Source organism: Calidris pugnax, unplaced genomic scaffold, assembly GCF_001431845.1.
Source record: "Calidris pugnax isolate Ruff unplaced genomic scaffold, ASM143184v1 scaffold103, whole genome shotgun sequence".
NCBI lineage: Eukaryota > Metazoa > Chordata > Aves > Charadriiformes > Scolopacidae > Calidris > Calidris pugnax.
The window spans coordinates 7,501,900-7,516,398 of NW_015090990.1; the positions used below are offsets into that span (position 1 = coordinate 7,501,900).

General features: G+C 37.2%; 1 protein-coding gene across 2 annotated transcripts in view; it reads left to right on the forward strand.

Moving 5' to 3' along the window:
- The window catches only part of LOC106895107 (collagen alpha-1(XXVIII) chain-like), a 35,045-nt gene that overhangs the window by 15,869 nt on the left and 4,677 nt on the right, over positions 1-14,499 (forward strand). For both annotated transcript variants that reach the window (XM_014954234.1, XM_014954235.1), the window contains exons 15-31: positions 133-201; positions 632-700; positions 791-859; positions 1,990-2,058; positions 3,261-3,332; positions 3,931-3,999; positions 5,240-5,311; positions 6,179-6,247; positions 6,662-6,730; positions 7,343-7,411; positions 8,353-8,421; positions 9,116-9,184; positions 10,624-10,692; positions 11,408-11,476; positions 12,302-12,382; positions 13,189-13,224; positions 14,341-14,377. In XM_014954234.1, coding sequence (XP_014809720.1) covers positions 133-201; positions 632-700; positions 791-859; positions 1,990-2,058; positions 3,261-3,332; positions 3,931-3,999; positions 5,240-5,311; positions 6,179-6,247; positions 6,662-6,730; positions 7,343-7,411; positions 8,353-8,421; positions 9,116-9,184; positions 10,624-10,692; positions 11,408-11,476; positions 12,302-12,382; positions 13,189-13,224; positions 14,341-14,377 — 1,126 coding nt within the window. The remainder of the gene's footprint in view (positions 1-132; positions 202-631; positions 701-790; positions 860-1,989; positions 2,059-3,260; positions 3,333-3,930; positions 4,000-5,239; positions 5,312-6,178; positions 6,248-6,661; positions 6,731-7,342; positions 7,412-8,352; positions 8,422-9,115; positions 9,185-10,623; positions 10,693-11,407; positions 11,477-12,301; positions 12,383-13,188; positions 13,225-14,340; positions 14,378-14,499) is intronic.

Here is a 14,499-nt window from a genome sequence, read left to right on the forward strand (position 1 = left end):
AAACAGATCCAGGATCTACCTTCTGGTTCTTCTCATTTTGGTTTTCATGATGACAGAGCAAACAGTGTCTCTACTTAATTTAGAGAGAACAGCTGTGTGTTTCTACAGTTAACATATTATTTTTTCATGTAGGGAGACCGTGGTTTTGATGGACCAAAAGGCCCTCGTGGACTTCCAGGCATCAGCATTAAAGGTGAAAAGGTGAGCAGTAAATACACTAGGGGATTAACAAAGTGCCAGTAAATCTACATAATACAAGGTTGATACCCACTACAAAAGGTGTAATGAGGCAAGGAATCCATAATAATCCTGGATAATCAGGTATTTTGTAGAGACATTTATGCCCAATAAACTCTCCCAACCTATTTTAACATCTCTTCATATTAAAATAGGAAATGTTACAAAAAGCATCTAATTCTGTGGGAAAGTTAAGGTTTAGAAAGGGAAAAAGAGACCAGCAGTTGTTTGCCATTGAACCAGCAGAGAGTAAATTCATATATGAAAGATAAAAGGTCAGGCCCCCAGCTTCACTGACTTCAGGAGAGGGTAAGTCAACACGTACTGGTGCAAGAGCTGTCCCAAATTGTTTCAGTATCTTTACACAACTAAGCAATTTTACTTTGTTTGCCAGGGTGAATTCGGTCCTCCTGGTTTACCTGGGCCAATTGGATTACCTGGAATTGGAATTCAAGGAGAGAAGGTGCATTTTCACTTCCCCCTCATCCCACACTTAAATGTGTTGTAACAGAGAATATTTTATTTTTATTCATTACTTAACTAATCTTTTCAGGGAGTAGAGGGCCCAAAAGGACCACCCGGCTCTAGAGGGCTACCAGGACAGGGACTACCTGGACCAAAGGTTAGGGAATTTTTGAAGTAAAAGCTACTGTGCTCTTTTTACTGTTATGTTTCCTAATTAAGAAATGGTCTGTCTCTATCTTTCTGCTTGTTAAAGTGCTGAACACCAATCTAAGTATTGACACAGCTGCAGGAAATTATTTTCTTTATTATTAAATTGTACAACAGATCCTACTCCACAAAAAGTCTTGATAAACCAATGCCATAGCTATCTATTTAGGTTTTGGCTTGGCTGACCATAGAGCCTTTGAAGTACTACACATCAGACAGTGAACTGCACTTTGTCTGATACATTTCCATAGAAAAGGTTGTCTGCCTTGAACTTGCCATTTCATCGTTACAGGTGCAGGTGCTGTACAGCAATTCCAAAAAGTAGTTGCACTTAGCACAGAACACCACCAAAATTTCAATATCATGTTTTACCCTAACTGTACTCTTTCCATTCCAGAAAAATACATTCCTATCCTACAGATTGGCTGTCTTCCTTGTTACTTCTGCTGCCTGTTGTCTCACCTGACTTAATATATTTACTGTATCTAGCAGTTAAGAATCGTCCAAGGTATAATGAAGATTACCTTTCCTGAAGGAAAACTGTCCAAATAATTTTGCCTTGACTGATTCGCAAAATACAAAACTGTTAATGAAACGCATCACACTTGAAGTGTTTGGAATGGAGATTAAAATCGATTTTCTGAAAGAGTTGATAAACTTCTGAATCTATTAAAGGATATGAAAGGATAATACAAAATAACTAGAGGTGTAAGTGGGTCAAAGTCCACGCCAGGTAAACTATTTTGCAGCATCAGAGATCACCTCTTACATTTTAAGTGACTGTGCAGGGAATTGGTGAATTGTCTATGGGTGTCAGATAGGCTCCTGAAATATAAGCTACTTTGGCAGGAAACATTTACAGTGACATATAATTGTAGATTTACAGTATTAATCATTTCCACAAACAACTTTTTGGTGACAGCTCAAAATAAGTTGCAGATCCCCAATCTTTGTGACCAAGGGTTTAATACATCATACTAAAGACAGTATCACATTAATCTTTCTTTAAATATAAACAACAAAGAATATGCTTTTATATTTTCCCATTATAATGCTGTCAAAAAACAATTTCTATTTAAGGGTGAACAAGGATTGCCAGGAGAGACTGGAGTGCCAGGAGAAAGAGGTATTGGAGAACCTGGTTCTAAGGTACATTGTTAATAGAGGAATAATTTTATTTATTTATTTATTTGGATTTGAAATTTGTGTTTCCTGAGTATCCTTTCTGTAGGCACTTAAAAATAGGTTTAGAAATAAAATTTAGGTTCTCAGTCATTACAATTTTTAACCCAGACTTTCAATAACCTCTAGAAATGGGAACAGTTCTGTACAAAAGTAGTAAGATTTATTGTGACTGAAAATTTCCATATGCCCAGCCCATGCTCAAGTCAGTGTTGCATACAGCTCATCTACAGCTCCGTCCAGAAAACCATCCAGAACATTAAACAATTGCCAGAACTTGCAGTCCCCAGTGTGAGCTAAGCTATAGCCAGAACTGGTGAAGAAAAAGCACTGAAAAGTGATTATTGCATTGGTCCTTCCCTTTTCAGACAAGACAGGATGCAAACAGAGCAGCAGCTACAACCTCACACCTTCATACGAAAAATAAGTTGTGCTACTAGACAGAAAGCACACTTGCTTAGAGGAGTGGAAGCTGTAACCAGATTATGTCAGTGCTAAAGCGACCAAGATATTAACCAGTCCCTATGTCATTAACAGCCAGATTAACATAAAATATAGGAACAGATGAAAAAGTATTTTTTTGATGAGTAGAAAGGCACTGGGCTGTCCTGGTTTTGCTCTGGTTTGTTAGGGATTTGAGACAAGGGTTGGAAAAGGCAAGAAACTGTACAATTTCTTTTTTTAATTTCACAAAATATGGTAATGCTGAGTGAATCCATTTGACCTCACATGATCTCGTTTCATCTAAAACCAGGTCAGGCTCTTGAACCTGGGCTGATGACAATTCCACCTCCATTAATAGATTTGCACTGATATTCACGAGCAAGATGTCAATCATCATGTCACAGTCAGCTCTATCTGATACTTACTTTAAATGCGGCCACTTAATGAAATTATGGCATTTTTTTTTAAGAATAAGTTGGAGCGTTAATAGCTAGTAATATTAATTGCATAGATAAAATGCACAGTTCAACCATACAGCAGGATAATCCAGATACATGACAGTTGTCTTTATAAAAAAACTGCAAGATTTGGGTTCATATGCAAAAATGTTTGCTCTAAATATATATACGGTTTAGTAAACTTTTAAAAATAGATGTCCTTGATTCAGAGAAAGAATAGTACGAAGTCTGCATTTAATAGAAGGACTTACTTTTTATTGATGTCAGGGTGAGCCAGGCCCTTCAGGACTGGCAGGTCTGCCTGGTCTTCCAGGAGAAGATGGAGCCCCTGGACAAAAGGTTGGTTATCTCTCTCTGCAGTCTACCTGCTTCCCTCCAAGCTTTCCTACTGTTCTCCCTGTGCTGAAGCCTAGAAGAGAAAGCGTTCATGGACACTCAAGGGAAATGTTTCAAGGGGAAAAGTAGCACATTTTTCACTGAAAAGAAAATTTCAAACATACTTTTTTAGGGAAAACTTTTCTTTCTTTTTCTTTTTAGGTGGGGGGTTGTCTTTTCTTGTTTATATTTGTTGGCTCTTTTTAGTCCACCAAATGTCTTGCAACTCAGAAGGGAAACCACTAAAATGGCTACAGGCAACCTTTTGTAGCTTCCCAATCATGGTGTTTTCCTAGAATCAGAAACCCCATATATTTAAAAGATTATATACTCAGAGCGTTCAGCCATCACTAAGGAAACACACTACTTCATGCATTCTACCCAGAGTTTTACAGTTTCTGAATATGGGAAGAAAATCCTGGGCCCACTGATGCTAGTGGGAGTTTTGCCATTGACTCTATGATATCAATGAGCTTGTTCAAGTGGATATAGAGTTATCTTGCACCATGTCTATGCAGTACTCTGAAATCTCTAAAATGCTGCTTCGATTTTTCTGTTCCAGGGTGAACCAGGGTTACCTGGTCTTAGAGGTCCTGAAGGTGCTCCAGGGATTGGAATACAGGGGGAAAAGGTGAGAATTTCTTACAAAAGGTGACACCCAAAATTATAATGTTCTAGGAATAGGTTTTTCAAAGCTTTCTTTTTTTTTTCTATTATAAGTAATGAAAAAATATACCCCAAGGAATAGGTTAAAGAATGCTTCTGAAAGCATTTTACTGCAGAGTTTATTTCAACCTCAGCCTAAAACAACTTTTTAAATAGCAAAGTTAATAAAAGTCAACCCAGGAATTTTTTTTTTTTTTTTTTTAAATAACAGCACACAGTGGCTCACAATTTCCAGTACCTGTGGTAGTTTCTGGTCCAAGTTGTTCACAAAGAGCTAATTGGAAATACTACTTCTCTTAGTAGAAGTAACTGGATCAATCTTTTAGATTCTGGCTCTTGTACTGGTCTTCTGTATTGATTCACAGGTGAAGAAGTAATTCCATTTTCCCATATCAGCAATTGTATCCTCTGAAATAAAGGCAATGGAAAATGCTGGGATAGCTGTCCAAGACATTGGACAAGACATACAGAGATTAAATGTCACAATAGAAGAGAAATAAAGATATTAAGTATCACAATTACAAGGAGCTGGAAGGATTAAAAAACAGCGTAGAAAGGAAAATCAAAACATCCACCTGTTTTCAGATTACTTTGCTAGGAAATACATGCAGATAACACGATACAGCAATAAAATTAATTACTGTGTTAGAACTTTTTCAGAATTATTCTGGACTCTTATTAGGCTCTAATTATTAAGCCTAATACTATGCTTAAATAGCTGTTATCCCTTTAATAACTTTATACTATCTATTTTGAGCTTTTTCGGACCAGAAGTATACGCTGAGGGCATCATCATCAACTGACTGGCCTTATTTGCCTTTGAATTAAAAATAAGTACCTTCAATTGAATTATCTTTTCCTATTTTGATTATTTCTCTTAGATAGTATCTTTTTTTTTGTAATTACTTAACTTGATTTTTCAGCTGCAAGGATGCAATCTTTAAGACTCCTTTTGATTCTTACTTTTTCATAATATTCACTGGTAAATCAGTTAATTTAATTCAGATGGAATCTATGTAGCTTTAACTACACAAATCCAAAACCGGGCAACTACTGAGGAGAATTAACTGACTTGACAATGAAGGCAACAGGAACAGCTCATGTGCACCAACTTCACTATCTTTTACTGATATTAACAATTAATTTCAGTTAGCACATTCTTAATATTGTTTGGTATGTGTGACATGCCTTCTCCATTTTTGTAGGGAGATCAAGGTCAGAGAGGAATACGTGGACTAACAGGACCAACAGGAGTCCCTGGACCTGCTGGAGCTAAAGTAGGTTTATCACCATGTTATGTGTGTAAAATAGCCCCCCAAAGCTGTGCTTTGTTGCAGATCTCAGAAACAACTGTCCCAGAATGAACTTGCTTCTTAAAAAATAATTTTAAAAAAAGTTCAGCTAAGGCTTCTCTTAGCAAGATGCACCCTATAAACATCTTGAAGCATTTTTTAAAATACTTGCATTTACCATATTGCTTCCTTGTTTGGAAGTCAGTTTGGAAAAAGTTAAGGGACACTAATACTGGCACTTTTATGCTGAAATATTTGAGAAGATAGTATGATGTACAGCATATACATATGTGACAGGACTTTACTTTCCCTTACACTGACTCATGGCTGATATTCTTTGATGGATATGAAATTTCTATTCAAATACTCAGTACTCACTGAAAGTGAGAGAAGGGCTACTCCAGGTTTCTCCTTCAGTTTCTTATTAAGTCTTATTAAGTCCTCACATAAGAGGAAAAATGAAAAGGGGTTAAAAAATACACTAAAAGGACTATTTAAAAAAAATCTACTTCCTCTAACAGAAAAATATACATGTTTTCAGCATACCTACACAGCTGGGCAGGAAGCCTTGAGTGCTGGATGTGCTAGACCAAGTCTTGAATACACCAATGAAGTGGTTTCTAATAATATATATTTGTTCAGTAACTGAGAAGAACCTAATTTCTATTGAAAAATCAGAACTATGCTTGTTATCAGTTCTTCAGACAGATTTCCACATGGAACAGAATATTAGAAATTCTAATAGAATTTTAATTTAATATTATAAATTTTTGGATAAATGTTTTCTCCATGAGATGCTCATGCTCACTTTCAGACAAATCCATAAGTTTTACTTTCCTTCCTTCACTGCAGGGAGAGCCTGGTGTGCCAGGGCGCCTTGGAATGCCAGGCCCTCCTGGAAGAGCTGTGCCTGGACCAAAGGTAACATCCACACTCCAGCTCCTGGTGCTTATAAACACAGGGTGAAAACTGTGAAGGTGGCATGCCATTATTCATGTAAATAATTTCAGCCTAATGAGGTCAACTAAAATTTCTTCTTTCCTATGAACACAGTTACCAACTTTATCCAGTTTAGTTACCACCATGCCCTGGTACTAACTGTATGCCAGCTTGAGGTGTGGCCTACCTATGTTCATTTCTTTATTTCGGATAACCTTGGATATCAAAATACTTTTCTTTCTTCTGCTTTTGGTGTTTAATGTTTGCAGTAGCAATAAATAAAATTAGCTGTTACATTTGATATATATAAATTTGTATATCAGAAATCCAAAACCACTGACTGTGACTGGTGTTTAATAAAATACATAACTAGAGTCTACATTTTTTTCATTGCAGGGTGACATTGGGTTACCTGGTCTTGCTGGACCAATTGGAGAACCAGGTTTTGGGCTTCCTGGGGCAAAGGTAGTTCCTAAATTGGTAAACTAATTTTCTGGTAGAATTGTAAAATAAGGCAGCATGTCAGTGAAGCAACAGCAAATCACCTAGGATTGCCAAGCATTCCACAGTTCTTAACATGTATGTCGTACCACATGGGCAGAGTACAAAGATTTGCAGAGCCAGAAAACCATGGATGGTTCATCTTCCAGACGCCATGAACCACAAGCTTTCACATGCAGAGAACCAGGAGAAAAATAACTGGTTTTAATTGATGAGGGGTCAATACAGAGTGAACATGTGGTTTATGTGCTGACAACAGCCTACCTGTCAAGCACAGTTACATTTTCTCAGCCAGGCTTCTTTGCTTCATTGCTTATTTTGACACAAGGTAATCCAGACTCCAAAAAGATCGCAGGACTTGGGCCAAACTGGAAATGTGAGAAGAGATGCCCTAAGTACTGGAAGAAGAACATGAACAAGTTAATAACCTACAGTAATCACTCATATAGCAAAATACCTTAGCAGATAGACAGACAGATAAAACCAACTTTGCCAAAGAAGTTTCATTTTCATGGAAAATTTCCTGGTAGCAATTGTATTTGCATTCACCTCAGCTATTTTTCCTGCCTTCCTCAGGGTGATCGAGGTCTTCCAGGACCCCCAGGGCCCTTTGGGCCAAAAGGAGATGGTTATCCTGGCCCACCTGTAAGTTTATAGACTTTTTTTTTCTTAATTTGAATTGGGAACAAATAGGTGCTACACCAAAGTGATTAGCCTCCACACCTAACATAGATTTGCTGGTCTAAAAGCCTAAAAATGCTTCTCAGCTGTGGAAATGTATTTCAGCATAGAAGGAAAAAGAAATCTCCCTCTGAAGTAGTCACAGGGGTGTGAACTCAGGGCAACACCATCTTCCAAAACCACTAAAAAAGCAATTACTGTCCAAAGAGTTAGAAGAGCATATCATCCTTAGTTCTGTTCATTAGGTTGTTGCAGGTATGGCAAATAATTGGTTGATCCCCAGTTTTTACAGAGGTCTTTACTGGTAGATATGACCACTCCCTGAAAAAAGGAAACAAAGAGAAAAGGCTCCTTCCTCTCCCTTCCTTGCACAGGTATGCAGCACTGGCCTCACGTATCTCATCCTCTCAACAGTGTGCTCCACCAGCCCTGGCAGTTACACGCCTGTGCAGTGAGGAAGTCCCAGGAAGATTGCTGGCTAGAGTTAGGGAGTTTGGTGATACACTACTGTTTATCTGTGCTAAAGACAACAGTAAAAATGCATGCAATTGCCACACTGAGGAATAAAAATGAATTAATGTCAAAATGGAAACTGGAATTCAATTTATAATACTTCCTGATATTTTTGTGCAATCCGATGCAGAACTGCTTCTGCACTTGCCTGTCCAGATCAGACTCCTTTTGTCTTCAAATACATGCAGGCCTCCTGCATGACATGCAACACAAATGCAAATGCCACTGACAACACTTCTAGCTTACCAGGGTAGAATTTAACTAATTGTAGACCACAGTGATCCCACTAAGAGACAATATATTCAAGATACTACCATATTAATGTTAACAAAAGCATATAGTCAATATAGCCATAAATTAAATTAATATTCTGTCTGTGTATAAAATTTCAGGGCTTGCCAGGCCTTCCTGGGATTCCTGGTGAACTGGGCCCAGATGGAGTTGGACTACCAGGACCTAAGGTACAGACCTTAACTTCTAGAAAAGTAAATGCATGTGTGTACTCTTCTTCACACAGATATAATTCCTACCCATAGGTCACAGTAAGAAGACCTTCTTAATCCAGCTTTAACTTACTTGTCCATATATAAAAGGTAGATCCCACAGAAGATCTTGAAGATTCACTTCAGAACTCATTCTGATGCTCATTAGTTCCGGGATTACTGCAACTATACAGCAGTTCAAGGATTGACTACAGCTATTTAAATGCGCTTCATGTCTCTTAAAAGGGCGTACATCTTTTTTCCACTCACCTCCAACCCCTAGCTGTCTGAAGGCACTGATAGGTAAAAAGCCAGGACAGTGCCAATGTGAGGATAGAACTGATTCAACTGACAGGCAGCAAGCAAACACTTGGGGTTTTTTTGGTTTGGGGCATGTGGAGTTCATTTTATGACATGTGAATTGTAATTCCTGTGTAACTATTGCATAAATGACTGTACATGTCTTGAATATGTTTAGACCACAAGCCAGTGTTTATCCCAAATAACGTTCCTGTCCTGCCTGCAATAATCATGTGTTAGCATTGCTTAGACTTGCACTGTGCTGTTCAATAATTCTCTCTTTGTCCCATTTGAGTACAAGAGATGCTGGGAATTCTAGAGATAAATTAAACTTCGGTATTCACTACTTATTTTTTTAAGTATGGACTTTCAGGGTGATCCCGGTAGTAGAGGACCAATTGGTCTCCCAGGTCCCCCAGGAGAAGGCCTGCCAGGACCAAAAGTAAGCCATTTAAATAATTATGTCTCCCATTGCCTAATTTCTAAAAAAGAAAAAAAAAAGTATAGTATATTATAGTATAGTATAAAAATGTGTTATCATGCATGCACATCTACATATTTTCTGTCTTCACTCTTCACTACAAACAACTAATCCGACAAATAAGATAACTAAGGAATACAGTATCTATATCTTGTAGAAAATCAAAACCATTTCTGGTGACTAGCCATGGTGACTAGCCATAAAATATGGCCTTCCTATTGCATATGATAAATCATGAACTTATAATCTTGCAGTGAAGATCAGTGACAAAATATTTAGCTCCTGTGCAACTGAGTAGCAAAAATTTCTTCAGACCTAGTATTGATCAGAATTAATAGCCTGGCAAGCACTTACCATGTCTTGCCTATACTACTGGTGCAGCTACAGGCATATTGATGAGTTCTAGAATTAATTCCTCTTTTTTACTGTATAAACTAAATCAATAATAATCTAATGACCAATATGATGACCAATCCCCACAGAAAGGATTATTTGTGCAATTATAATACACACCATGACAAAGGTCTGGAAATAATTGTAACTATAAAAAGCAATTTTCACTATGAAACTTCCCAAATTGGAAACTCTTATGCTCCTACAGCTCAGCTTTACAAGTTGATTAATATAAAAGACCTGTTTTAGAATGTAAATGTAAAGAAAGTGAACAACAACAAATGCAAAGATTTTGCAACATAATAATGTATTACCTGCACAACGTGGCTTGTTAGTCCCAAAGATTCAGTTCATGTTGGCATGAAGACTAGGTCCAGAGCTAAGCAGTGATGAAGCACTTCCCAGCCAGAGCTAGTCCCAAGGACTGGCATGTGGACAGAATCCTCACAAATGAGGAAATCAAGAATTTCATGCAGGGATGCTGGAATAGCAATATAGGCATAAAATTACTATTGTACTATGTGGGTTTTGATTGCTTACTATGAATAACATACAGAACTGAAGTTCTGGAGTTCTTTTAAAAACCAGCTTATAAATTAGCAACAAGTGTTTATTTGCAATGCCACATTAGTATGTATGTCTCTAGGTCTTACCGTGTAAGCTTAATGCTGATGAAAGATAACATAACAATAATAATCCTTTCTTAAATCTTAATTCAGTCCCCAATGTTCAACCAATACAATCCATCCTTCAATACAATGTATATCTCTAATAGCTCATGTTCAATGAGCATTAAGCCCCGAGTGACTCCTTTGAAGTGTAAGCTTGATTTTAATGATCCAATAAAGGATAAAAAGAGTTTTTGCCAACTAGAGCAATCTTATCCCCACTAATAAAGAGACATCAATTTGGTAGAGGATAGACATGGAATTAGATGGTGGTCTAACAATTTACTGTGTATTTTTATTATGGATCTTCTATTTAACGTATGCAGGGTTTCTCTCTAGGGATCCATAGGACGCCCAGGGCCACCTGGCTCTCTGGGACCACCTGGTGAAGGTATTCAAGGAATTAAGGTAAAAAGACTCAGTGTCTTTAATATTTAACCTGTGTTGAGTGGTCAATCTGACCATCACACTGTTAAAGAGATTTCACATTGTTTTGTATATGAGAAGAGCTTCAGGCTAGAAAATGAGAGGATAACATGAGCACTTATAAAGTATGTTCTGTCTCTACTGCTGTAAACCAACAAGCCCAAGGGGGTGTGTATTGAGGGAGAAGGAAGCAGGGGCATCTTCTATCAGTGAAAGATAACCATACAAAATTAAAAATACCATTCCCTTTTCCACAACTCTCATACCCACAGAGACAGTCTGAAGCAGTTATATGAACTACCACCTATGGTAGAGAAAGAGCCTCCATCCTGAATCTATGTGTAATGTTAATTTTTCTCAGTAATATGCACTTTTACCCAAAGCATAGATGAGATGAGACAGACTCAAAAGACAGAAATAAGAATGGGTGAATGAGAAGGAATAAAATGGGATGGAAAGAGGGAACAGTAGAATTAGAACCAATAATGGACAGGTTTTTGATATTATGTATCTTTAGGAGTAGACATACTGATGAACTCTTTGGGAAATACAAGCTAGTGACTACATTGTCTCAGGTGCCTCAAGACACTTGTTAAAAGCAGTTTCAGACACTTTCTCTTTGAACATTTAAAATTAACAAAATGACAAATGACAAATAATTACAAAAGGTTAATATCACTACTTGGATTATTAATAGGGGGAACAAGGAATTCAAGGAATGCCAGGACCACGAGGTCCCCCTGGAGAAGGGCTTTTGGGACAGAAGGTATGACATCTAAATCAGAGATAATGTCCTAGACCAAAGCCAACATACTGGAAATGCTCATTACAGTCAGTTCTCATGTGAATTTTGTGAAAAGGGAATGGGGATTTGGGAAAACCCCAGTCATCCACATGATTGTTTTAATATTTTATAGCAGCGTCTCCTTCAGTGTTGCTTATTTTAATATCATATGAGACTTATCTTCTACTGCAATTAGAAGAAATATAGATATCACATTTAATATCACTGCCTCTCTTTTACCCACCCACAGTGCAAAATTTTGGGACTACATCAATGTTAAGAAAGAGAGAAATGTGGGTTGGAATCAGTTTTTGGTGTGATCACATCAGCTCAGAAAGGCTGTACAAAACCCCACAGCCTACTAAAAATCAAAGCAGGAGGCACAAATTAATCTGTTTGTTGTTCCAAACCCCTTTTCTGGGCCAAAAGGTTTCTCAGAGTGATATTCCCATTATTTGTTCCACCTACGTCCTTGCCATTCTTCTCAATTTCCTTACTCTTATGTTATTTTTCTCAGATACAGATAATAATTTCCATCATGCAATATTCCACGAAACCACTCTGTCTGGTGGAAAACCCACCATTTTTCAAAATGATTCAGCTTTTTCCCATAAAAATGCGCTGCCACTACTACAACTTATTGCCAAAATTCACAAATACCAATTGATTTAAATAATCTCTAGCAAAGATTTCGAACTCATGTCAGAAGCTGAAGGTAAATTAGACAAAGGCAGCTGGATTGAAATGTGAAAAGTGTAATAAAAACTGACTTACATATTCTGTCTGCTTACCAACATGGTTTTAAAGGGAGATCGAGGAGCTACAGGTGAAAAGGGGAAAAAAGGAGAAAAAGGTGATGTGGGTGACCCTGGTTTATCTGGAGAACCTGTGAGTAACTCAGGTTTATCATGTCTGCTTTCTTAAACTGCTTAGAAATAAAGCTGGGTTGTGTGTTCTTCTAACTATTTAACTACATATAATCAAATACTTAAGAAACTGAAACTACGAAAACCTTTAAAAGCATAAAGAAGACATTTCCATGCTCATTATCCCACTTCCCACAGATGTGGTTTCTTTCTTCAGACAGTGAAAGACAATTGTGATGTTTTAAGACAAAACTATGCAATTCCACTCGATGGTTACCAAGTAACTGCAGCTCAGACTTTTCTCAAAGCTGATGAACCGACGAAGGGAGGCAAAATGCTAATTTCTGCTGATGGGCAGGTCCCCAAAAGCTGGAAAGCAAAATGTGGCGCCCTTCTAGTCTGACATTTGCATACTCTTAAGTAGGGATAGGTAAACACTATCGCTGTTCTTGCCCTGATGCTGGCCCTATGAGACTGACATATGATGAAGCAGAATTTCTGACCTTCCCAGGATGTCAGGCAGGCGTCCAGTCTCTTGAGAAAGGAAACAAACAAAACAAACACACATTCTCCCTTTCTAATGTAAACTGACAATCAGTGATTTAGTGGGAGACTTGAGGTTATCCGGTTCCTATAAAAATCCAATTCCCATCACCACGTGAGGAGGTTGTAGATACTGCATACACAAGGTAATGTCACAAGAACACTGCTTTTTCTAGCCAAAGTTCTTATTTGCCAAATGTTATTCTAATAATGGTATTGATGAAGTCATATTCTGAATTACAATGTTCCTAATTGCAGTAGCTTAATTAAAAATCACTGTTACAGGGCAAAACTGGACCAAAGGGAGAGCAAGGCCTAACAGTAAGCAAACTCCATTATTTAAATCCCATTATGGCAAGATATAAACAAAGATACTATCAGATTAAATGTATCCTGTGTTAATTATTTTGGAAAGAGCTTTCTGACTAAAGTGTTCTCAGAATTGATGTAGAAAGAAACCACACAAAGATTTCTAACTTTTGCTTATCTAATTTATGCTGAAATGGAATTTAAAGTTCCTGCTGATTTTAGGCATTTTTCTCCTACATGTTATTTTACAGTTAGTGTTAGATGGCCCAGGTGTGTACCTGCTGCAGGAAAGCTTTTAAAAAGTATTTAGGAGCCTAAATATCTTCAAACCTGTTGTGGCCTATCATGCTATAAACTTAATTATATTTCTGGTAAGCCTGAACTGCACTAGACCCAAATTCAGTAAAGCATGTCAGTGAGTATATAAATACTACTGAGGTTTATGATGGAAGGTGAGCAGCAGTAGCAAAAGGTTGCATTTGAAAGATTGACTCAATGCCAAATGCATTCTGTCATACAATAAATGATTGCTATAATAATGAGAAACACTTTGTTTGCATGTCACAGAAGCTATAACTTCTTTGAACGGACAGCTCTGAAGGCAGCAGCTTTTTTTTTTTTTTGCTGCTGAAAGTTGGGTAATACAGTGGGCCAGGTACACCAGGGTTCACAAATCCCAGTTCTGTTTTGAGTTGTCACTCTCTGTCACAAGCCAGCTCACTACAAGCAATAGGCTTCCTAAAGTTGGGTCTATTTCTCCACTCCCAGTACAGCTAAAATGAATACCCGTATTATTCACAGGCTAAAATATGAATGGGTTTTGACTTTAAATTTTAATGAGAACAAAATCATCACAAAACATTCTTTACAGTAACATTAGTTAATTGTTTTAGATAAAGGTGCCACTGTGTTGTCAGGTTAATAATTCTTAAATGTCTCATAAAATAGTTAATTGTAAAATGTGGGACTCATTCCAAGCTTGGAAGGTCAGGTTTGAAAGTTAAACAGTAAGATTTTTTCATTAGGACACAGTCATTATAAACAAAATCTTTGGTAGTGTCAATATTATACCTTATCTGAAAGAGGCAAATTGTAAAATATTTTATATTTAATTTTTTTCATATCCAGAGAGAAGATATAATTAAATTAATTAAAGAGATATGTGGTAAGTACTCAGAAAATCTTTCATTTCAAATTGTATTTTTTCTTCCTGACATTTACATTCTTCTCCTTGCCAAAAAGATACCAAGTCAAGTCATCATGACCTGTTTTTTTTTATTTTTCCTT